The 25,017-nt window shown below is 37.4% G+C and overlaps 1 protein-coding gene across 2 annotated transcripts in view; it reads left to right on the forward strand.

The window, feature by feature from the left end:
* The first annotated feature begins 413 nt into the window (after positions 1-413).
* Positions 414-25,017, forward strand: part of CFH (complement factor H) — a 37,359-nt gene continuing 12,755 nt past the window's right edge. The window contains exons 1-13 of one of the 2 annotated variants that reach the window (XM_080602122.1): positions 414-586; positions 5,304-5,489; positions 6,994-7,099; positions 8,410-8,486; positions 9,625-9,819; positions 12,232-12,402; positions 15,233-15,412; positions 16,916-17,107; positions 18,366-18,542; positions 19,542-19,718; positions 20,825-21,004; positions 22,209-22,382; positions 23,556-23,738. In XM_080602122.1, the coding sequence (XP_080458248.1) occupies positions 526-586; positions 5,304-5,489; positions 6,994-7,099; positions 8,410-8,486; positions 9,625-9,819; positions 12,232-12,402; positions 15,233-15,412; positions 16,916-17,107; positions 18,366-18,542; positions 19,542-19,718; positions 20,825-21,004; positions 22,209-22,382; positions 23,556-23,738 (2,059 nt within the window). In that variant the 5' untranslated portion in view covers positions 414-525. The remainder of the gene's footprint in view (positions 587-5,303; positions 5,490-6,993; positions 7,100-8,409; positions 8,487-9,624; positions 9,820-12,231; positions 12,403-15,232; positions 15,413-16,915; positions 17,108-18,365; positions 18,543-19,541; positions 19,719-20,824; positions 21,005-22,208; positions 22,383-23,555; positions 23,739-25,017) is intronic. The other variant, XM_080602123.1, reaches the window with a different exon arrangement.

Consider the following 25,017-nt stretch of genomic DNA (forward strand, 5'->3'; position numbering starts at 1 on the left):
TGAAGGTTATTTGATGAAATACCTCTGATCTGAGTAGTGGGCTATCTTATGCAAGAACCAAGGGTTAGTAAATCACTTTGTATTTTTGTCTGCTTTGTATTTCAGTTATTTTCAACATAGGTCTTAAATGTATGTAGTAGAGATGTTCATTTTTACACACATTTAATATTACTTCGGTTTGTTTTTTAAACATGTAAGACAGAACATCAAAAAATTATATGTACAACTTCTTTTTTTGGGGGGTGGGGGGGGTATGATGTAAAAACAAGCACACCGCAGGGAGGGACAGTGTCATTCAAAATTGCCAGGCGTTTATTTATTTATTTATTTAGCAACATTTGGAGATAAAAAAAAATAAACCCTTGTGTGTTGCAAGAGGGTTAGGGGAAGTGACTGCTGAAATCACTCACAGTATAAATGGTTTGCAAGGTCAGTCCCTGAAGTCACTCAGTGAGTAAAATAGGAGTGCATAAAGTAATCAAAAAAGTTGGCTACAGTACTGAATGCCTTTTCTGAGTCACTAGAATGTCATTCTTGGGCTATACAGCTCTCCTCCTATGTTGGGTGTATTGTACTGCAGAAAGAGGTAAGCTTTAATATGAAAAAAAAAAATGCTTTCTTAAAGTGTGTAGGAAGATTGTTACTAAAACAATTTGTAAATAAAATCTTCAAATTAAAGCCTATTTTAATGAAGTTCTGTCAACAGTAATTGAGATTTCTTCTGGTAATATTTAACACAGGATTCAGTATCTTGTCATGGGTATTATTTCACCTATTTATTGGATAACTACTGCTGTTACTAAACTGTTGCACATTTTTTTTAAATGGTTATCATCTCTATAAACTACAACCAGACAAATCATTTGTTATTTGTTATATTTTTAATTGTTCTAACATCTAAAACCTGTAAATAGTCAGTAGATTAAAATAGAGAATATTCAATAAATGTGTTTTTTTCCTTTTTTTTTTTTTTTTTCTGTCTGGAATAGTCTATGAGATAATCTGAGAAAAATAAATGTTTAGTGACTGACTTAGCTTACAAAATAGCTGTTGAATGACAGCTTGTTCTGTGGTATTTTCATCAATTAAATGAGATAAATGTATGCAGATATGCTTTTGTATATGTTTAAAGAGGTAGCTAGTATTCTGGGTGTTTTTCCAGAAGGCTCTAATGATGTTTTCTGCTTCACTGTTCAATTTATTTCCCTTGATATTGTATTTATGTTTTTAGTGCCCATTTAATTATTTAATTGCTTTGCTTTCCATATGGGTTTTTAGTTTTGTTTGGTTTTTTTTTGGGGGGGGAGGGGATTTGTTTGTTTTCTTAAACCGTTGGAGAAAGGGCACTGTCTGTTTTGGAGCTAGTGTGTCTGTGCTCAGTTCAGGTTGTTTTAATTTTAGGTGAAGATTTTGAAGACTTTATTAATCAAGGCAATCTGATAGATTTTACTTAAAAAAAAAAAAGTGAAAAATATTGATGTTAATGAATTGTACCATCTTTTTTTACGTATACTTACAGTAAATGCTGCTTCAATGCAACTACTAAACAATAATTTTTTTGCAAAGTAGTCTAGAAAGATCCTGGAATTTGAAAAGAGAGTTTGCCTGAATTTGTGTTTTCTTTTCACAATGCTTTCTTTAGATTAAAGAGATAGCAAAGGAATGCAAATGTGGCAATATTTGATCCATCTGGGACAACTACTACCGTGGGCCATGCTGGGTTCTTAGTTCAAGCTTCATATTGGAAGTCTGTGTGAGTTGTTTGAGAGTTAGGTTGTTGCACAAGGGCTGAAATATACTTCTACCTGAATTCATAGTTTGTGCTTGGCTTTCTGGAAATTGCTACTGGCATAATAATGGTGAGAAAGCAGTTTGAGCTATTTCTAACCAAGATCAAGTCATGTATATGTACTAAATCATTAATTCCAGCTGTCCACAAAATGATTTGAATCATTTAAGCCATGCTTTATAATATAAAAATATAAAAAAAAAAAAAAAAACAATTTTACTGAGTACCCAGATCAAAGTGCATAATATAGTTTGAAGTACATTCTGTCAGCAGAATTATTTTTCTCAAATTACCAAGAAACTGCATTTAAAAAAAATAAAAATAAAAAGAGAGAGAGAATAATTAACTGTGGTCCGAAATACATACACATACTGTGGCACTTCAGAGTAACACTTGCTATGGCATAGTCTGACATCAGGGCAGTAGTGGTGAAGAACAGTCAGAGAGTTGAAATGAAATCCAGAAGCAAATATGTCTTAGTAACGGTGAAGAGACTTAGGAGTCCCTAGTCTGCACAATGGTCAATAAAAGTGTAACAACTCAGACGTAAGGGGTGAATACAGCAGAGAACTCTCCCTCTACTGAATAGCCTGTGGCTTTCCAGCCATCACCCAAGTGCGCTGTTGCAGATTTCCATCATTGCAGAAGCTGATTCAATCTGGACATCCAACATTATCCTGTATTACCTTCAACTTAAGCTTGACTTACTTGCTGCCATATGAAAACTTTTTAGCAGTTTGGAGAAATCATAGCATATTCAATGTCAATCTCATTGAAATTTAATAGACCAAGGCACACTATGTCATGATAAACACAAAGTGTTTTGGGTTTTTGGTTTTTTTTTGGGGGGTGGGGAGATTTTTTAAGCAATTTACTCATGTACAATAGGAATATTTAAGAATATTCTAAAGGTACATTCTAAAGATTGGTTCATAGACCGATTTTTAACATATCATTTCTTGTGGGAAGGAAATGAAAAAAATAGGTTAGAGATCAAACTGTGAGGAATTAAACCTGAAAAAAAAAAAAAAAGTTATTTTATAGCAAATGAGGATGAAAACAGTAAGTTTAAATGTCTGAATCAGAGGCAGCTAAGATACCATGTGCCATTTCTCTATGACTTTTTTTATAAACAGGATCTGAAAATGATGTGTTGCTTTAAATGTGAGATGATCACTGCACTGATGTGCTGCAGAGATTTGCTGCTATCTGAATATTCTTGCAGTCGGTAATAAGCAGATGCAGGCATAGACTATAAGAAAAGTTGGTTACATGTTTAACTATTAAGTTATTCTATTAAGTTATTCTTTAAATCATAGAATTTTTCTCAGCTTAAAAACTGAAAGCATTGATTGTAAGGAGTTCTAATGAAAAATGTAGAATTGGAAAAATTCCTTGTCTCGCCACACTATAGGCAATTGGGGGGGTGGGGGGGCTAAAATAGCCATTTTTAACACACTTGCAAGATGGTGACAGCTAGAGGAGTACTATTGATTTCACCTATTCCTGCTTTTTTTTTTTTTTTTTGGGGGGGTGGGGAATGTATTAAAATGAGAATGTGTCTTAAATGTGTCTTAATGAATTTTGTTAATAAAAGTGAGTCTCTACTCTCTCTTTTGATAGTAGGGTAATACCCTCTGGTGGACAGAGCAATCTTATATACTCAGGATAGAACGATTGGTCGGAAGGAACATGCTTGTTATTAGAATAGCTAAAAGAGCTGGAGAAAATGTGAACCTGTGAGCAAATTTAAACTCTTCCTTTATCACTTCAGCAGTATCCTCAAGGCTTGTCTACCTTTCCTGGGTATTTAAGCCAGTCAAAAGAAAGTTATTAGATCTCACAATGAGCATTATTTTCTTCATACTTTCAAAATATCATAGCTACAGACTACTTAAAATTATACTTAAAAAATATTTTTTTTCCCAAAGCTTTAAGGAATTTTCCAAAAAATTGTCTCTGATTTGGTAGGCATTCCACAAACTGAAATAGAAACAGTGAATGTTCAGGGGTATGTCTTAACTAAAGTAAAATTCACTTTGCACACTTTGATATGGAAGAATAAGGATTTATTTTGCTCACTTTGGATTAGAAGTCCCATTACTTAATCTTTGGTTGAAATGTCGCCGGTTTAGTTCAGCAGGCTATAACCCTACATCCCTTGCATGAGGAAAGATCTTAAATATTTTTCCTGTAGTCCCACTTTCACAGCACTTGGACCATCTGTGGGAAAGTACCAGTAACAGCACTGGTGCTTTTTCAAATCTGTGGCCTGACAACTAAACTGGTGAGAGGATTTTGGTGCCAGCTCTGTACTGAGTAATGAATCTCACTCACCAAGAAATATCTTTGCCTGGTGAACATTTATTCTCCCATTTCTTTTCTACATGGAGGTTTCGTTTATTTTCTAAGGCTTAATTTCTCAGAGATTGCTTTATTTATTCTTGATGAATTCTCACCTTTGATGTTCAGATATAAAGCAGACTACTTGTATCTAATCAGCTAGACTGTCCAGAGTCTGTTTCTGTGGGTAAAGCTTCAGCCTTTAAAATAAGTACATTTCAGTCACCCAGGCATAAAGAATTAGTCACTGAAATCAGGTCAGTGATTATAAACAAACAAAAAGCATTTCTTAACCTTCTTAACATTAGATTGTTGTCTTTCTTAACATCTTCCCAACATTTGTTTCTTTCCCCTTCAGTGTGACTAGTCTCATTCTCAAACTGTTGAGAAACTTCTATTAAGAAGTTGAGAAACTGTTGAGAAACTTCTATTAAACTAATTCAGGTTCATTTTTTAAAATTTACATTGGCTGTACATTTCTTCAACACTGAAGAAGGCCCAGTAAGGAACTTTTGGGGAAGACTGTATAATATTGAGCTAATGAGAAATATCAGACAGCCCTCACCCCCCAAACTGAGTCAAAATGCTTTGAAGCTTACAAAGGTCAAAGTGAATACCCAGAATTGATTACATCATGTAACATGTCATAAGAAGTAATCTCATGGACAGGGGGAAATGTTTTGGAATATCAGATAACTTTAGCCTGACAGAAAGTTTAGGGAATGTGAAGGCAAGGGGAGATTTGACTGAACTTGATTAAGTGGCACATGAGTTTAATGTCAGTAAGGATGGCGGTGGCACCTGGAGAAAATAGTTGGAAAGGAAATCTACAGAGTGCATAAAGTTGTTCTCTGCGGCAATGAAAGGACTGCTCCCCCATCAGCTCCCTCTGATGGAAGGGTAAGAGATGTTTGTGGTTTGAGCTGGGGCACTAATATCTGGTCCCAGTCTTTGCAACTAAAATATATTAATGAACTATACAGTATGTAGTTTTTGTTCCTACAAAATATGGATTCTTGGTAGTTTCCCTTTTTACGCTGATTAAGTAGAAAAGATATGCTCATTTGATTACAAATGTTACAGGATTTCTTGCTACATTTTCTATTGTAAAAATATTTTGCAGTTTGTAACATGTTCCTCAGTCACCAATATTTTTATTTATAATTTTTAGCTTGTGAACAATCTCCTCCTAGGAGAGTTAAAGAAGTGCCTACTGAAACATGGAACAACCCTCCTTATCCACATGGTACTCAAGTAACATACAGGTGTCGGCCTGGATATATAAAATATGGACGAATTTTGTTTGAGTGTGATGACGGAGCATGGAAGCAACGCCGCCCACTGACAGAATGCAGAAGTAAGTATTTATGCAAAATACATACAAACATTTGACCTGGCATGTCACATACCTTGCCAGCAATGTTAATGTGAAATTTCAATTGCACCTTTACCTGTACATTGTTTATTTCAGCATCCTTTAAAATATCATCTCAAAAGGCATGTATGCAAAAGGAAACATTTGTGTAATTTCCTTTTCTCCAGTTCAAAGGAATATTTTTTTGCTTTACAGAAGATTTATGCTAGGCCAGCCTTACCAACCCAATCTGTGCGTTTGCTATCAGAATAGAATCTGCTTTTAAGAATAGCCAAGACACTTTTCATTCTAGCATCATTCTATCTATGTCTGTGCAGCTGTGTTTCTGGTTTAGGTTAGGTGATACAATTATAGTATATCTGGGACACAAGCTAAGGTACCACAACAAAGAGGTCCATTGTACAGCCGATATGGACCTTTCTGCATTTAAATTAAATAAAAATAACTAGTCACTGTATATTGCCTATAAATGGCAGGTTATGGAAGAATTGTGTTTTAGCATGTTAAAAAACAAAACAAAACAGTTAAACAGTTCTGTTATTTTTCTGGCATCTTGCAGTCAGAATTTTATCTTTCTTGTGCTAAATTATGTTAATTCCTTCTTATTTTTACATGTATTTATATAAATACTCAGTGCACAGAGCTCTTTCCAATCATACAAAAATTGCTGTAGCTTTTTAGTTACATATTTTAGGAAATACTGCCACCAAGTGAACAGATGCTGACATTGGCAAGGTGCGGGTGGAAGGTAAAAAGTGGTGATTTGGCACAGATTAAGTGATAACATCCCCTTTCTATGAGAGGCCACACTAAGCAGTGAAGTTGGTCATGGGGTTGTCCATTTCCTCTGTGTCACACTGGAGAAAGTCTAGGGCCTACTCAAACACCTCTTCCTTGGAAAAAACAAGATGTTGATATGATTTAAGAAATGAAAATGCCTAGTTTGACAGGGATCATGAAGGATTTCTTCTGAGGCCTAATATAGTTTAGCCATGTAGTTTATTTTACAGTCCTTTGAGCAGAAAGGGCTGAGGACCACAGGACTCCTGTGGCCTCAGGTAATCTCTCTTTACTCAACACAATCCCCATCAGGTTGAGGAAATTTCATTTCCAGTCATGGATTGCTTCTGTGGTGGAAGATTTGGACCAGTTTATGTCAGAAAGTATACGAAAAGCTGAAGTTACATCCTGCCATTAAATGTATCATAAAACTTAAGATGAGATCTGCCTTTTTTTGAAGGACTGAAAGCTCCTAATTTGTTGTTTACTTTTAAAAAATAAATAAATAAAAACAATTCTCACTCTAATATGTTCTCATTGAAAACAGTGATTCATTAAAGGAGGTTAATTGAGCTAATGCTGAGTATTTTTGACAATACACTCTGCATGAAATACACTCTGCTAATTAATAGAAAAGTGCTGTCTTTCAAATTTTGACTCTGTGTATGGTGTAAGTACTTTTTTTTCTTTCTGTCTTTCTTACCAGATAAGCCCTGTGGACATCCCGGAGATACTGAGTTTGGTTCCTTTCAACTTACCAGTGGAAATGAGTTTGTCTTTGGTGCTAGAGTGGAGTACAGATGTAATGATGGGTAATATTATTTAATTCAGTATATGGGAGTTAATTTAAGGTTTTAATGATAAGAGAAGTGTCAGTAATAGATTTGTTGTCTCTAAAGCAGCTGCAATTTACTAATATTTAAGAACATTTAGTTATTTTTTAATTTAAAATAATGAGATTACAGGAATACTAAACTTAACTGTTTCTCATGTCTGGTGGTATTGAAGTAACTGTACTTCACACACATTAAGCTGTCATCCAAAGTGTCTAAAACAGATAAGGCTGTAGTTCATTTGAAATCACGGTTGTCCAAGTAGAAAGCAAAACTAATGGTCTGCCTGTAAAGCTGCCTCATGACTTGACCAGCCAGCTGATGGAAACACAGCTTCTCATGCTGGAATCTTTGCTCTCAGCAGGCAGTCATTATGCAGTTATCTGGTGAAGTCATTAGGCAGTACAATGGAATCACCTATTCAGAACCACAACCATTAAGTCCTGCTTAAATCATTTCTGTGAGTTATGAAACAAAATGCATTGTAAAAAATGTTTGAAGACTGGATAACATCTCTTCATTGACTTCTTGGAAGAAGTTCTCTCTTCTCCATTCATCTTCTCCAATGAAAACTGTAGTAAGGCAAATATATAGTATTGTGCTTAGGTAAACATGCTTATAACTACATTCTTTCCTCATGAAATGCAAATCAGCCATAAGCACAATACAGTGGTTTAGCCATGCTTTTGCACGCTTTGAGTTGCTGGAATGTATTACTGGATCTAGTCTAGTATAAATATGAGTTGCAAAATCAATATTCTCCTGAATTCCTTAAATGCAGACAGTTCTTCTGTCATTTCAGACTAGCTGTAATCCCTCTCTGACCGCATTCCAGACTAAGCAGAAGCAATGTCGTTGTGGCTATGATGCCCTCAAACCTAAGAGAATTCTAACTCAGCAAAGCATGGAATACGTATGGCTGTCCCATGGCTTTCACTCATACTGGAGCATAGACAGCATGAGATTTACTCTGCTAGCTAATGATTGTGTAAATCACCCCTAGGTCATTTATTTTCTAGACAAAGCTTGGTATATCTATAATGAAGAATATACCTGACCAATTACTTCCTACTTTATGATTTATTTTTTTTTGGTTTTGTATTTTTGCCATATGCAAGTAAAAGAAACAAAATAGGGGAGACAAGCAGAAAAATACTGTTTTCTTTTGTTATGTTTTGGTTAGTCTGTACTCAAATATCTGAAACCTACTTCCTTTGCTTCAAAAACAGCAGCACTGCTGTTTCTTTCACGAGACTGTAATTTATTGTTTACTCTTTTTTTCTTGTAAGATACCAGATGCTTAGCCAAAAAAATTACCGTGAGTGTCTGGCAGATGGATGGAGCAATGATATCCCTCACTGTGAAGGTAAATGGAGTTTGACATTTAATTCTTTATCAAAGTTATTTTTTTATCTGTCTGATACTATCTAGAGCTTGCCTGTGATCTTGCTACTCTCTGTGGGGCTGCTGTTGTCTATTGTGACTATTATGACTTCTCATGGTGTTAATAACAACTCAAGAATATTCACTGATTAAACCCCTAGTATTAATTCACATAGATATACAAATGTCTAAACTCAAGTTATACAATAGTGAATCTCTTACAGTGCCTGCTCAGACATTTTAATCCAATAAACACTCAAGCTTTTATCAAAAAGCACTCACAGAACTAAGTCTTGTCACTCGCAGACAGGCTTAAAGCTCTGCCTCAGATAAAGACCCCAAATGTGTAGGTATCTGTGAAACACAGTTATAAAAGACGGCTGGGATAAGACATTTCACATGTATATGAAAGTCTGTTGTTTATAGCTTGTTTCCTCTTCTGCCATTGTGAATATCTTAGCTATTAAGATTTTGTTTAAAGTTTTTCTCGCTATTAGCATACAGTGGAACAACCTTAGTAGAGAGAATGAGAATAAAAGACACCCAGTCCCCAGAACCAAATAAACAGGATAGCTTAGATACTTCCCCGAATTTGGAAATCTTTTCATCAGTTTCAAACCTGTGTGATTATAAAAATTTCCTTTATAAAAAGTTTCCTTTCTTCCCAGAGATAATTTTTAACTTTTAAAAGTAATTTGTAATTTTAGATTTTTTTTTCATTTTTTTAAATTAAGATTTCCTAATAGCTGGTCTCAGGTATTCTACGTTCAACTGAATGAATTTTGAGTGTCCTCAATTTTAGGCATACAGCTTGCTCCCTGCACAATGCAGAGCAATGTTTTCCAACTTTTTTTTTTTTGTCACATCAACAAGATACTGCAGTTTCAAAGTCCTTATAAAATTTTCCTTTCATGCCTGAAGAGTTTTCATTAGGTTGAAATGTCTGTTAAAAATGGCATCAGAATACATAGCAAATTTATATATATATTAAATTTTAAGGTAATTACAGTGGTTTATCTGTATTGTAATTTTTGTGCATCAATATATTTCAGAGAATAGCCAACCAAATAGCTGTCTTTTTTCTTTTGTTTTGTTTTGCTTTGCTTTATTTTGTTTTCCAGTGGCAAAGTGTTTACCTGTAAAAGCACCAGAAAATGGAAGAATAGTCATGACTGGTGCATTTGATCTAAACCAAGAATATTCCTTTGGCCAGGTTGTAGAGTTTAAATGTAATGAAAAATACAGGCTTGTTGGATCTAAAGAAATACATTGCTCTTCTGATGGAAGATGGGATAGCGATGTACCTCAATGCCAAGGTAAAAGGAACACTATTATCTTCAATAAGCTTTATTCGCACAGACTTCTAGGGACTGGTTACCACCTAGGAAACTACAAAGCTTTCACTTTATTGCACAGCAATTAAGCATAGCTTGTCTGTGAACAATATCTATTACATATTTGCAAAAGTAGGATTAGAAAGAGAAATCAGAGAATATTGTATGATAACGTAGTCAAAATGGACCACCTGTTTGTTCTGCATTTTCACTACAAGCTATATGGTTTGCCAGGCTGCATTCAATTCTTTGAAACTAGCTTCAGTACCTACATAAGATTCAATCACTTCAGTGTTTATTTAACCAAAGTAATTACAAATTATTTTGAATCTATATGAACCTCGTTTAAAAAATAAGTATGATTCTAATTCATTCATGTTCGTAAGCTACGTAAAATGCAAAGAAATCATGATGGATTTTTCTTTCTTCAAACTACTGTGTTTTGACAAGTTAGAAGGTTAATTCATGTTCAGTTTCTACAGAATAACAGAATAGGTGAGGTCCCTCAAAATGGAGTCAGCTAGGGCAAGTTGCTCAGGATCATGTCCAGTAGGCTTTTGAACATCCACAAGGATGAGGACTTCACAGCCTCTCTGGGCAACCCAGTTCATTGTTTGACTACCCCCAAGTAAAAATTATTTTCCTATTTTAAGCGGTATTTCCTGTACCTCTTTGTGTGCCTGTGGCTTCTCATCTTGTCACTACCTGCCAATGAGAAGGCAAGGTTCCATCATCTTTACTTCCACCTCACCTATCACAGTCAGAAATTTATATAGAATACAGTAGAATAGTTTAGTTGGAAGGGACCTACAAAGATCATTAAGTCTAACTGCCAGTCCACTTCTGGGCTAACCAAAAGTTAAAGCATATTATTAAGGGCATCATCCAAATGCCCCTTTCCCGTCAATGTTCAAGAGGCATCAACCACTCACTAGGAAGTCTGTTCTGGTGTTTGACTAGTCTCACAGTAAAGAGTTTTTTTGCAATGTCCAGTCTGAACCTCCCCTGGCACAGCTTTGTGCATTCCCATACAATTAATAAGATTCCCAATAAACCTTCTCTTCTGTAGACTCCCTAAACCTCTCTTTATCTGTCAGTTCCCTTAATTATCTTTGTGACTTTCACTAGACCTGCTCCAAAATGTCCGTCTCTCTTGTTTTGGGGAGCTCAGACCTGGACATAGTGCTCCAGATGTGGTCTTAACAGTGCTGAGTAAAGAGCAAAGATCACATCTTTGGACCTGCTGAGAATGCTTGTCCAAATGCAGCCCGGGATGCTGGCTCCTGTTCAACTTGTCCACTAGGACTGTGAAGTCTTTTTCTATAAAGCTGCTTTTCAGTCAGTTGGCCCCCAGCCTGTCATGGTGAATGGGGTTATTCCTCCCATTTTGCAAACTGGAATTGTATGGGATTGGCTTGTCAGTACATAAGAATGAACCACAGGAAGTAACAATCTCTGTCAGATATTTGGTCCATCAAGTTTCTTAGATTATTTACATATTATCTCATCTGGAAGTATATGTTCGTAAGACCAGGTGTGTTTGTTAGGATGTCAGATACATGTATGGTCTGTTCACAATGTCAGAGCTAAATTTTGCCGCTTTGAAACACCTGTTTATTTTAATTTGAACAACATAAATGGGATTAAACACATGTCCTTGCACCATTTGTAGAATATAGTGAATTTTATTAAACAAAGATAGGTATGATGAAATATGTCTCAGGGGAAGTATAAAGTAAATCCAGCAGACGAATCCAGGATAACCCTTTGGTGTCCTTCTCTATAGCCTAGGAAACAAAGCCATGAATATTATCTGACTTTAGGAATTCAGATTTTGGAAACTGCAAGATCTCAGTAGTTTTACTGCTTTGTCAAGGAGATGAAGATGCTGGGGTTCTTTTATAGATAGCTAGGTATTCTAATGTCAGTTTGCCAGATAGTTTAATGCTTTTTTCCTGTTGATGCTAAAATTTTACTAATCATCTACTGAACATGAGAGAGCTTCAGGCTTTCCTTACAAGAAAATGAAATTATCTGAAAAAAGAAAAAATCCTAAATTTCAGCTAGCCTAGTTGCTTATTTTAGAATGTCCCATACTGTATATACTGATTCTGAAAGCCATTAAAAACAAAGCATAGCACTGAAAGCTGTCTTTTGAATCGGTTTACTACTGTAGCTGTGCTACACTGTACTTTCTACTTGGCACCTACAATCAGGTCATTGAAGAGTTCTCAAATAAGTTCCAGATGGTTTCCAAATGAAAGCGTTTATGTTGACATAATTTCTGTGAAGTCACGTGGAAAATATATTTCTATATATATATTCCAATAAACATTTATTTTCAGCAAATAAAAATTGATAAAAATATATGTATTTTGTCTTTCTCAACTTCAGATATTATCTGTAATGTACCAGCAATTCCTCATGGATTTGTGCGTAACTCAAAGTCATCTTACAAGGAGTCTGAACAACTGCAGTTTGGTTGCGAAAAAGGATACACATTTGGTGAAAGAGCAGATGCACTATGTACTGAATCTGGATGGCATCCAACCCCCTACTGCACTGGTCTGCCTTTTCCTAAAGTTATTTTGGACACTGGTTGTATTTGGAAGTAATTTCATTATTATCATAATCATTATAATTAGTTTATTGTTTTTTTTTTTTTTTTAAAATAATCATCATCCACATCTTGCCAATACACCATGAAGATCTGGAAGGACTAGGGATTTGAGGGACAAAACAACTGGATATGAGTTTTCCATGAGAGGCCATAGCAAAAAATGGTTAATTCAGCCTTTCTTGCGTATACTTGAGTATAGTTGGATGGGCCTATGAAGATAGGCTCACATGTACTGCATAAATGAGATGGATGATGAAATACTTTAGCATTAGAAGCTGCTTAATTTATCCTGTTCCTTTTTTATTCTGTGACCCTGAATTGGTGGGGATAACATAGCAAAAATACTCTTGGTTTATAAATAATTCTTAATTTGAATAGGAAGGATAAAGCTGAATCTCTTTACCTTCTACAAAATACAGTGAAAATGCTTTAGTGAAGGGATGGAAGAAAATCAGACACTAAAAGGATTATTTAAGCAAGCAGAAAAAAACACTAATACTGGAGAAATTAAAACTATAGAAGGAATCTGAAATTTTTAATGGCACAGGAAAATTAACATTTGCAACCAACTTAGAGAAGTGATATGGTTTCTGAAGTCCCGTTGTCTTCAAATCAAGACATGATACCTTTTTAAGTGAAATTCAAGTATACTGCTTTTAACTTGAATATAACTGGTGAAAGTCAGTGGCTGTTCTGGAAATAAAAAGAGGGGGTTAAATACTGGATACCATATGAATTGCAGCAGTATGGATAAAACTGAGGGAAGCTAATAGTCTCAGCTTGATGACCTACTTGCTTATGAATCAGCAGCAGTCCTCTGAGGGGGAGCTACAAATTTATGCATCTTCAAGTCTTCCGTGTTCAGTAGCTGAGATGCTGTGGCAACATAGCCAACATTCTGCTACTTGTAATTTTAAGAGAGTAAAATGCCACTCAGCATCTCACCGTGTATGAACCTGTGAAACAACAGAAGGTTTGAAGACAATAGTAGGTTTTCCTGACCTACTGAACTGATTTCTGCATTTTTCCTGAGTGTCCCTGAGTCTTACCATAGTTTGAGTAGACTGAGCACCTGTTTGCTTATTGTTACATTTGCTTTTGAAATTTCTGGGCTACTAATTCTGATGAACCAATTCCAATGAAAGAGGAACAATTCAAAAATGATCTCTGTTTCACTGATAGAACTTCCATAAGAAATTGTTAGTGTACTGTGCACCTTTTAAAAAAATGAGTGGAAATTACAAAAAGTACCTTTCAAAATACCTTTCAAATTTAAATCCTCACTTAAAGTCAGGAAATAGTAAGACAGGGTTGTAGGAAGAACGGTCTGATGTGGTTATGGCCATTTCCATAGGAATAAGAGGAAATGTGAAGTAGTCCAATCTCAGAAGGGTAAGTTGTCCATTGATGGCCGTGAGTGTCTAGGCTGAAAAATACAATGGAATTGTAGTGTTGCAATATATACAAAGCTAGCTGAAACGTGCTCTCTACACAGACGTTATGTCAAGAATTATGTACAGTATGTCTGAAATTCACTAACCTAAAGAACCAATCTGGCCCTGAAGTGATGTATAATCAGAGACTAAAGTAACATGGTCTGCATGAATCCTGCCACTGTCCATGACTCTTAGCCTACGATGAGGACAGCAGTTTGTTTAATATTACCAGAACTGTAATTGAGCAACCACGTTATTCATGATGTTCAGACTTCCTATCAGAAATTGTCTGAGGATCTCTACAAATTCATATATTTACAGTGATGAAACTCCCTCATGCCTTCTAACTCCCAAATGCCTTCTGTGCAGTTCAGATGACAAATCCATGATTTCTGACATCAGTCCTGTTGGACATCAGCACTCTGGGTCACTGATTTTAATTTAGTTTCACTCAGCTACAGCACTTAAAGACTTTAATTAGAACTCCAAATCCCACAAACAGACATATGCACATGATGTCCTAGCTGAGATAATTTGATATACATTTTGGAGAAATCTGTATAGTGTATTGAATCATGTTCAAGAAGTTGCCAAAGAACACTTGAAACTGGAAAAAAAAAAGTTTGCAAAAGGGCAATGTTACAGGATGTTATGTACCACCCACCTTCCTGGGACCTCCTCCAGAAAGACTTCTGTAGAAATAAAGAGTAGTCAGTCCTAGTGCCCACTCAGTCCTTGAACTTTCTGCTTCAAGATTAGTAATGATACTAATTAATATGCATTGCCTATGGTTTAACAGCATACTGCTTTTGAGAAGTGACAAACAAAGCATTCTTCCAGACATGGATATACTGGGCTCTGATGCTTGGGCTGTATTCAATTATAAATCCTCTCAAAGGTCATTCTATAGTAGGAAAATATAAAATAATTTCTGTCCTGCTTTGTTCCTATAGCTTTATGCTACCATGAAGTTGTTCTAGATCTTATTTGACTTATCACGGAGCCTAGATGATTAAGCAGCACATGGATCCAGCTGATTCATCCACCTTCACTCCACAGGAGGACCAACTTGTGGTGACTGTATAATCATCCCCTCCCAGCCATGAGTGTGTTGATGCGATTTTCTGAATTGCAAGTAGAAAAACAAACAAAACAAAACAAAACAAAACAAAAGACAGGCTCCAGTTTATAAAGAATGTGTTTGCCTCGCTCCCTAAGAAATCTCCATTTGAAAGTTATTTTATGCAATTTTGGTCAATAGACTGTGAAGATAAAATCTTCTGCAATTAACATAAAGGCATTCTTCAAATTAGCACTGTATTTTTCTCTTTCCATTTAGAAATTTTATGCTCTCCTCCAAGAGTTCCCAATGGGAACTTTAGACCTCAGGAAGACACCTACAGGGAAGGGGCTATGATCACAATAGACTGTAATCCTGGATATCTTTTGAGAACACTGTCTGGCAAAAATACAGCTCAATGCACCAGCAGAGGCTGGGTGCCTGCTCCAGATTGTGTTGGTAAGTAGCTCTTGTGAATGAAGGCACAATATACACAATTGTTATTTTGGAAATATCTCAAGAGAAAAACTTCAGCACCATAGGAAATAAAAGATGCTTATTCATTGTGTTTCTTGGTGTTATAAAACTTAATGTGATGGCTTGGAAAAAACAGCTAAGAAGCAATGGTATAATCTAAATGTACATTATGTTTATAAACATGGGTATTATCTGTTACTAGATTTGTGAACTTATATATGAAAGTGTGCAATAGTCAGCTCCCTGACAGGAAGGTTTGTGGTCCAACTGAGGAGTAGCATTCCAGTCAAGATAAGAGGACACAGTGAGTGTTAAAGTATCCAAACCAATGCGTAGGTGATGGTTGGAAAGTATGTTTCATCATGTTAACCAGAGCTTTAGAATTTTGGTTGCAGTTTTGTGTTGATATATTATGAACAATTGCAGCTTTATTATAATCTGTCAAATGGCAAAACAAAATACTCTTGATTGATTGGTAATGAGTTCTTTCTTGGCTTAAACTTCCATTAATTACAATGATAGTTTTGCCCATTATGTGCAGTAGAAAAACAAAAGTCAGCAATTTCATAATTTATCGGTCTTTGCTCTTTGATCACTGAAAATGAAAGAAAAACATAGAAACATAGAAACCCTGGCAAAATCAGTCTTGTAAATGAACCTTTGGGTAAGATAATTTGTTCTATTCAAGAAAAGTTCCTTGTTAACAAGTGGATTAAGCATTTCTCTATTTGTGGATTTTGAAATTGAGGAATCTTTTGGAAACCACCTCTCTCATTATTAAATGGTCTGTTCAGGGGCTGATCCCTCCTCCTCATACCCCTCTCCCCCAGCATATGGGCTTTGGTTCAGGGCACTTCAGGAGGAACCTAGCTGCCTTGGCCAAGCAGGACACCCTGGGTAATCTTTGAGTGAAAGCTGCTTCTAAGCCTGAATTGTTCCTGAAAAGCTCTTTTGAGGAACTGAGAAAACAAAAGAAAAATCACTTATGTTTTAAAACTAGGAAGAGCTTTTGATGTAAGATCCCAGAAGTGACAAATGAAAATGGTGACAGTTGTTATAACAATTGTTAGAGTCTGCACTTTAGTGTCTAGATCTGAGCTAGCTGCCTGGGTTCCCACCATTGTCAGTATAGTACACTTAGCTGAGACCCTGTGAAGAAACTGTGTTATCTCACCATAGAATTAATACTTACATTTGGTTTCATGAATCAGCCTCTAGAGTCCACTAAGAAGATGGACTGGATTTCTGTTGATTGCAATGAAAACAGGCAACCAGCGTAGCTGTAGACATTGATGAAGACACCAGAAGCACAGCATGGTTGATCCTGCACTCCTTGAGATCTGCCAAGGTGTGCAGTTCCGATTCTGTCAGTTCCAGGAAACACTCAAATAATGAAGTGGTATCTGAACTAATATTTAGGACTTTGTGTGCTGAACTGTTTGTCACTCGTGTGTTGATACTGTTGCTGCTAAATTCTATTTCAAGAGAAACCCTGTGACTACCCAGTGATAGAAAATGGCAAGATAAGTGAAAGAATGGCACGCTTTTACTTTCCAATGAGGATTGGGCAGTATGTTGAGTACTACTGTCGTAATGGCTACTCAACCCCGAGTGGAGAAAGAGTCGTTCGAATGGTCTGTTCTAAAGGGGGCTGGAATCCAGAGCCAAAATGCCTCAGTAAGTGCACTTCTACTATATGCTCAATTTTGTTATGATTATTGATGATCTGTGCAGCAGAAACTGTGCTGATGGAATGCAAGAAGCAGCAACGTACAGTTTGTTAAAGTATAACTGCTTGAGTTGAACCCTGGAACTTCATCCAGACTGTTATCCTGTCTGCAGAGCTCAGCCACTTGATAAGTGACACTCTGAAGTGAGTAAGGCTGAAATGATAAATCTGGATTTGGGACGTTCTTTACTCCTGCACTTATCCATGAGATTAAAAAAAATAAGAAGAATAAGATTTAGGAAATGTTTTTCATCTCTGGCTTCTGGGTCCCATGCATGTATCTGCTTTCATCTGCACATGCAGCAAGACGTTCTAAGAACATCTTCTCTGTGTAAATGTATTATTCCTTCAGTGGCTTGGGCACTTTGTCTAGAGGTTGCTTTCTAGGATCCATTGCCCAGTCCTTTTGGATAACATTTGGGACTGGCCAGGTGGCACGCTCTCACAATAAGCTGAGAGTGAGTATGGCTGCAGCAAGGGATCCAGATACACTGGCTTAATCTTTCAGTGATAGAAAACATTTAAACCAGAGAGCTGAGGCCTTCTCTCCTATCCCACATCTTCAGTCAGAGTACAGTTCCTACCTATCGATAGGACCTGAAAGATCAACAAAAGGTTGGTCTTTCTCCTGTTGCCCTGAGCGGAGTGGAGGTCAGTGCAGGGGACAAGTGGAGTCCTGCCCAGAGGAAAGGACCAGTTACTCCAATAACAGAGCCACAGCATTCCTTCATCCATCCGTAGAGCCAGCATGCTTAGCAGTTGGTAAAATCTCTACAGCTGGTTTGAGATGCATTTGAATTGAGATGGTAAAATCTCCTGAGGGCAAATGCCAAAAAATGTCTCAGCACAGGCGTCAACATATGAGAGACTTAGTAGACCGTACCAGAGCTAGTGCTCATGACACTACATGCAATGCAGTTAGCCAGCCTTGCTTATGAACTACGGTAAGGAGTAATGTTTACTAGATCACTTCTTACCGCTTTATGGGGTCATTTGAACTCCCGTTCCTGTGATACGTTAACCTCAGGGCAGTGAAAGAAAGCATACTTTAATTCAGATTTGAGCATGGATGTCTTTGGGGAATAGAATGATAAAGAAAGGTGCTAGGAGGCCCCTTTTTTGGTAATGGTCTTCCTAAACATTATTGTACCTGAGTTTTAGCTGTTCAGATTACTGTGGTTAAATGTACTTACCTTTCTTCTTTAGAAATATGCTCTGTAACACACCTGGAAAATGGTTATTTCTACCATCATCATAATACTTACAAGGAAGGTGAAAGAATTCAATATGTCTGTGACCAAGACTATCGTACTGAAAGTGAAGGTGGTGAAGTTACATGCACAAAGAATGGCTGGTCACCTTTCCCAAGATGTATCCGTAAGAGTGAGTGTGCTTACATTTTGTCACAATTTCTAGCTAAAAAACAATAAATCCATCATCACATCAGCCACGTTAATCCATCACTGCTGCATGGGATAACTCTAAGTCTAGGTGCTTTACAACTGAAACACAGTGCCATGATTCTCTCAGCTATCTCATGCAGCTCTTGAGTCCCTGCATGCTACTGAGGTCAGTAGCTATACAAACATGCAGAATGATGCCCTGTAAAATGACCACACCAGGTTCATTCAGTTCTCCCAGACTGTAAGCTCTGGGGTGGGAGTCAGACCCTCTTGGTCTTCAGTAGTGAAATTTTCTATAACCCAGCAGTGCAGTAATGTAATAAATGGTAATCATTCCCTTTGAACAGCCTGTAATTTCTTCTCTCCTTAGAGCCTCTATCTCTGCCACTTCATACCCTTTTGCTTGCCTTCCAGCTGACATAATACTGGAAGGAGGGAGGACCAGGAAGGTTCTCTCTCCTAATACCCTTTCCAGCTTTTGAACCTGACTTGCAGCAAGCCTGAAATTGCTAGGATGTCTCACCTAAACTTTAGATACTTTAGGTAACAATTTTATTTGGACAAAAGAAATAATTCAACCTAAATTCCTTCTTTTAGACCATCAAAACATTTTTTAAGGAAACAATTCCAGCATGAAAGAGACACCTACCGTAGAATGTTTTGGACAGCCGCTCGCTGATATTTTCACATAGCAATGAGCAAGCAAAATAAAATTTGATAATTCTTAGTGTTAGTCAATACTGAGCATCACAGCTGTAAATACCAAAAATAAATATATAAATACCAGTTAGTAACACTGAATTTCGACTTTTCACATTCTGGTTGTACCCGAGGAACGGAGCTTAACACAGAAGTAGAAAATAATTTGCTCTTAAAATTGTTCTAAATCCTACTGCTGTTTTCATTTGTCCTCCGTCTTCTGGATATTATAAATATATAGTTTAGCAGTGTTTTACTGGAAAAGAATTTTGTCTTTCAGAAACATGCAAGAATATTGTGCTGGACAATGCTTCTTTCCCCTCGGCAACGGGTACATTTGGCTTACAGGCGAAAGTCACCTATACGTGTCATGATGGCTTTGTAACTCCAGAAGGAAAAGACACAGGAGAGACACAGTGTCAAGAGAATGGCTGGACTCCAACTCCAAAGTGCATCCGTGAGTAGTACAACTTCAGAGCTCCCTGTTGCAACCACTGGTGCAAACAAGATATCCCATGTACTCTGATTTTCTTCATCTGTATTGGTAGAGGTTTCTTACAGAGCAGAGGGAGAGTCAAACAGAGGACTGAGCCTCCAGAGATGAACTTCTCTGGGGTTCCAAGAATTAAAGACAGAAAGCAAAATGGAAGTGAGTACACAGGGAAAATATCTTCTGTCTTCTAGGTGAGATATTTTGTTCGAACCTCAGTGTTATGAAGTAGATAATCACTGCCCTCTCCAGTGATTTTAGCTGATACAGTGTGCATACACCCAATCTTACTCCCAGTTTCTCCAGTCTTTTTGATAAGAGGGTGAGAACCTTTCACACTTGTGAGGGACAATTTATGAAGAAATGCTTGTGAGCCAAAGGATTATTTATGTCAATAACTTTCTTTAAAAGAGACCAAATAAGAAACATGATTCGTTATTTGGACAGATGTTATGACTGTGCATAAAAGATTAGGCTGTGCTTTCTGCCCTGGGGCTAGAAAGCACGTTTTTGAAAAAGACCAGAGTGTTCTTTTCTGAAAATACTTCCATACTGTTGTTGCCCTTCTCCTCTTAGAAGTCCTTTCCTCTCCTGTACGGGGATATAGGACACTAAAAGAGGAACTTGGATCTTCAAGTGTTATAATGCCAAGGTTTGTAATACTGACCAACATTAGCTAGCATTTTCTGCTGTCCTTTTGGTTCAGACTGACTTTACACAGTTGTTTTTTTCTGATCACCTCACAAAAGGCCATGGGGAACAGGAGTACAAACTGTGTGATATGACACCTATAATAAAAATAAATAGTGGAAGGAAAGGAACTGAATCCAAGGAAGAAGTATTTGTGCCAGATTCTACTCCTTCTTTCTAGAATGCAGAATGCAATAGATACTCTGTGAATGCATTACATATAATATTCTAAATTCATATGTTGGCAATGCAGAATTTTTAATGTTTTAAATATCCTGAATTGTCCACTAACCTAGCACACACTAAAGTACCTACAGTAATGATGTTTCCAACAGGCAACGTTTCTGGATTGCAAAATGCGCTAACATTATTTTTTTCTACAGGATCATGTAGAAAACCTCATGTTCACATTTTGGATGGCCATGTAGATAAAAGTGTGTTCCTGCCTGGAGATACAATTGCATATTCATGTTCAGAGGGATATCAAACTGCAGATAATATGACAACTGGTACTACAAGTTGTGAAATAAATGGTGAATGGAAACCAGCACCCAAGTGTCTTGGTAAATATTTTTGTGCTTGCTGACCAGTGTAACTGTATGAACTTTGTGAAGCTTTATTCTTTCCTTTGGTTTTGTTCTAATCAGTGCTAAGTCATGACAAGAGCAGGGCTGCCTCCTCTACCTGCTCTGGCCCAGAATCATTCCTGCCTGACTGCTGGAATCCAGCCCAGTGCCACAGGGATCTGGGACCTCCGCTAAGGCCAAGGGATGCAGCTGCCACTTTTCCCTTTGCAGGTTCAACCAGTAACAAAGCTGAGCACATATCCGAGACTCACAGACACAGGACACTGACACAGCCACATGAATTGCCACAGGCAAGGCTTGCCCTCAACAACACGTGCATACAGGACTCAGATAAAACATAGACAGCTACGTCCCCTTCCTCCTCTTCAGCTGGTAAAGATAGAGTTTCACTAGTCAAGGTGCACACACAGCACTTTCTAGGTTCACAAGCACATGTGTTCATGGAGCCCTCAAGGCCCTCGCTTGCCTCACTCACACCAGTGTCCCCCCAGTAGCTGTTTTTTTGGCACATACTGTTCCCACTCCAGTGGCTGGAAGGTAAAGACTCCCACTGGCTCCAGTAGCTGCACTGGAACCCCACCTACTTAAGTAACTGGCACCATTTTTTTTACTCACACACATACAGTAGCTCTCACCAGTAGCTAGCACCTAGACCTTGCTGCACACAGACACATGGGGATAGAGAGTGACATTGCACAGTGAGAGAGTTAAGAACAGATTTAATAAAATGCAGATGATAGGACAGACTGCAGTGATCAGGTGCAGGGCTCGGCCAGGCAAGCATACTGACTGGCACAGTGTTACACAACTGGTCCCTTTTACCTCTTTTCTGCCTATCCCAATCTTTGTTCTCCTTGCTCTCACTTGCCCCTCCATGTCCCCTCATGGGTTTGTATGGCTGTGTCAATTCCAGCGCTGTTTCCCATCCAGGTTCTCCCTGGTTTAATCTTAGTTGCAAAGACTAGATTGATTATCTTGAAAGTGGTGCCTGTAGTTTTTTGATAGCCAACCAATTAGTGTGACTGGGAAGTTTGTATCTTGTCATTGTCTCCATGTTAGTTTTTTCAGGGCTGTGTGTCTGTATATTTTGTTTCTGGTTTCCCCCTTTTCCATTAGTAGTAGTGTGTCATGTACTTTTTGTAGGTCTTACACTATATGTTAAAATATTTTGTCTTTGTAGCAATAGAATGTGAAATGCCAATATTGCCCAATGGATATATTTCTCCCAGGGAGGGTAAATATAGCAATGGAGATGTTGTGAATTTTTTCTGTGAAAAAAAATACAAAAGAGTGGGACCTGCCTCTGCTCAGTGCTATTACTTTGGATGGTCTCCATCACCACCAACATGTAAAGGTAATTCTTCTGTTGACTTTATTGTGGTAGGAAATGTATGAAAATGCCTGGGTCCTGAAGACTTTTGTGGGTACCTTGTCTCTAAAAGGGCAGGTACTGGTCTACAAGTGGTATTATTCTGCTATTTCATGAAAGAGTCTGAGCAGTTGGATTTTCAATGATGTTCACTTTTCTGTGTGTAAAAACATTGAACATGTCTAGAACATTTGTCTGGTAATCAGCCCAAATATTTTTCTTGTTGCCTTTATTCTGTTATCTTCGATTATGCCAACTGGAGTTCTGCAATAACTGAAAGTGAGCTGGTAAATGGCTTGCACAAAATTTCACTGCAATGTATGAAAAAATATTATTTATTCAAAAAGACATAAATAGGCTGCAATATGGCAGCCAGGAATTATTTATTCGAGCAATGCCCTCTCTTACTCTATCCTGTTTTTGTAAAAAAAAAAATAAAAAATAAAAAAGTTTTTGGAGATGATACATAGCTGAATTCAAGGCAAAAAAAGCTCAATGAAGGCTTTTTACTATGAAATTCCTGTTTCATCCTGTAGGATTAACAATGTCATGCAGAAGGGAAGATATATTCCCCTATTCTTCCTCTGAAGGAAGTTCAAGGTAGCAAGAACATCTAATATTTCTCACATGTCTTTCCTGCTTGATCAGTTACGTTGTTGTCTTTCATCCTTCTTTTTGCTCACTCTCTTTTGCATTTGAAAACAAGTATATTTTGTGTTGTTGGCTCTTTAGCTCAAAAACATATTAAGCTCCCTTGGCAGGAGTTCACTCCATTAGAGGTACACATTGCTTTCTGAGTGATTTGCATAACATGCCATTGTTTCTTGCAGGTTTTTGTTTGTTTGTTTGTTTGTGAAATTGATGTCCGTGTAACACTTTTCTTCTCTTAAAAATGATTTGGTTTCATCAACTGTTTCTTTTATCACGGTAGGAAATTGACAGCACATGCAAGTAAGAGAGTAGACTGAGCCAGGGTCACTCATCTCAGACTGTGAGCTGCAGCCCAACATGAATCCAAATAGTCAATGTCTGTTTAACCTGTTCTGTGGATTTTTCTTAACTTTAAGCAAGAATCTCAGTTTATTTTGTGTTGCACTTAATGTGTAATTGTGCTAATAGTACTGAGTAAAGAGCATAAAATTAATATCTTGGTTTCAGAGAATCCCAGAGGCTGTGGACCTCCACCCGAGATTACCAATGGAAGTATTGCTGCTGGATTTCTGCAACAGTATCAGCATGGGAGTAGAACAAAATATGAATGTGACACCATATTTAAATTGGTTGGATCAAAGGAAATAGAATGTGTTGATGGACAGTGGTCACCTCCTCCTTCTTGCATTGGTATCCTATATAATTCTATATATAAAAAACTGTGGTGTTGCCATACAAAGATAACCAAAAGTAAAGTAAAAGAGCTAATGCCAACTGATCACTAGGAAAAAAAATGCTGTTACTGTAAAAACAAGTAAAACTAAGTCTCCAGGTAGGTCAGGACATGTTCTGACAAAGTAAGCCGGATAAGCCTCCATCCTGAGGCTTTGTAAGCTCAGTACAAATGCCATCGCCTGTTTCCAGCAATGACAATACTATATGTTTCAGGGGCTCAGGGCTGCAAATGCGATGACTGTATATGCGTTGTGTTGCTGTCTTCCCTAGGCTAGAGTTAGGTGTCCCACATTTTTTTATAGTGCTGATATTGAAATAGTGAATGGTTCTACAGTCAGGTGTTCTGCCTAGGCAGAAGCACCCACTTTCTGTGCATGGCATTAGATGGTGTACCTCAGACCACAGAGTATGGAGGAGTGCAAACTACCATTCACTTGTTAAGACAGTGTCTCAGAATTGAAGCGGAATAGAATAAGTTGAAAATCTGTAGCTACATAAAATAATTAGGAGTGTTCTTAAGGAAGAGAACCAATAAACGTTGTGTTTTCATGGACTAGTTTACTTTGTCCTACAAAACATCTTCTACATCAACTGCACTGCTCGTCTAAGTGCCATACAAATTCCTTGTTCTCCCCATAATAAGTCTTAATATGCAGGAATACCCACTCACTCAAGATACTTATCTCCTCAAGCTCTGATCCTTGTGTTGTTTGTGTACGGAGAGATCAAATGGAAATATCTTCAACAGGTGGCTCTTCTGCTACAGCTGCCCCTCATTTTCACAGAGCTCATGAGAACTTTCTTTTGCAAATACCTATCATCTTCCATGTTTTATTGAACTGTTCAGGAGATTCTAAAGCTACTTGTGTGGGGGAGGGGGGTGGGGGGTGGGTCTGGGAACAGGCAGAAGGGGATGTGCAATCATGTGGATCTCCTTCCTTAGAAACCAGGCTAAAATCCATTAGCAACAAAATATTCTGTACTGACAGAGGTACCAAAAGACTTGTGATTCCCTTGGAAAGTCTGGTAGTCTCTGGCTGTCTGAATTCTGACACATCTTCCAAGAGCAACACTGATGTTTTAAAAATGTATAGCATGGAGGAGAATGATTGCTCACATCTTTTTGATATTTGTTCCACAGAGAACAGTTTCTGTGCACAAGTTGGAAAAAAAGAGCGGTTCAAGATTGAGTGCAAAGTTGTTCAAATACAATTTCTGAGATTACCATGGGTCT

This window comes from Anser brachyrhynchus (genome assembly GCF_964034855.1).
Source record: "Anser brachyrhynchus genome assembly, chromosome: 8".
Classification (NCBI taxonomy): Eukaryota; Metazoa; Chordata; class Aves; order Anseriformes; family Anatidae; genus Anser; species Anser brachyrhynchus.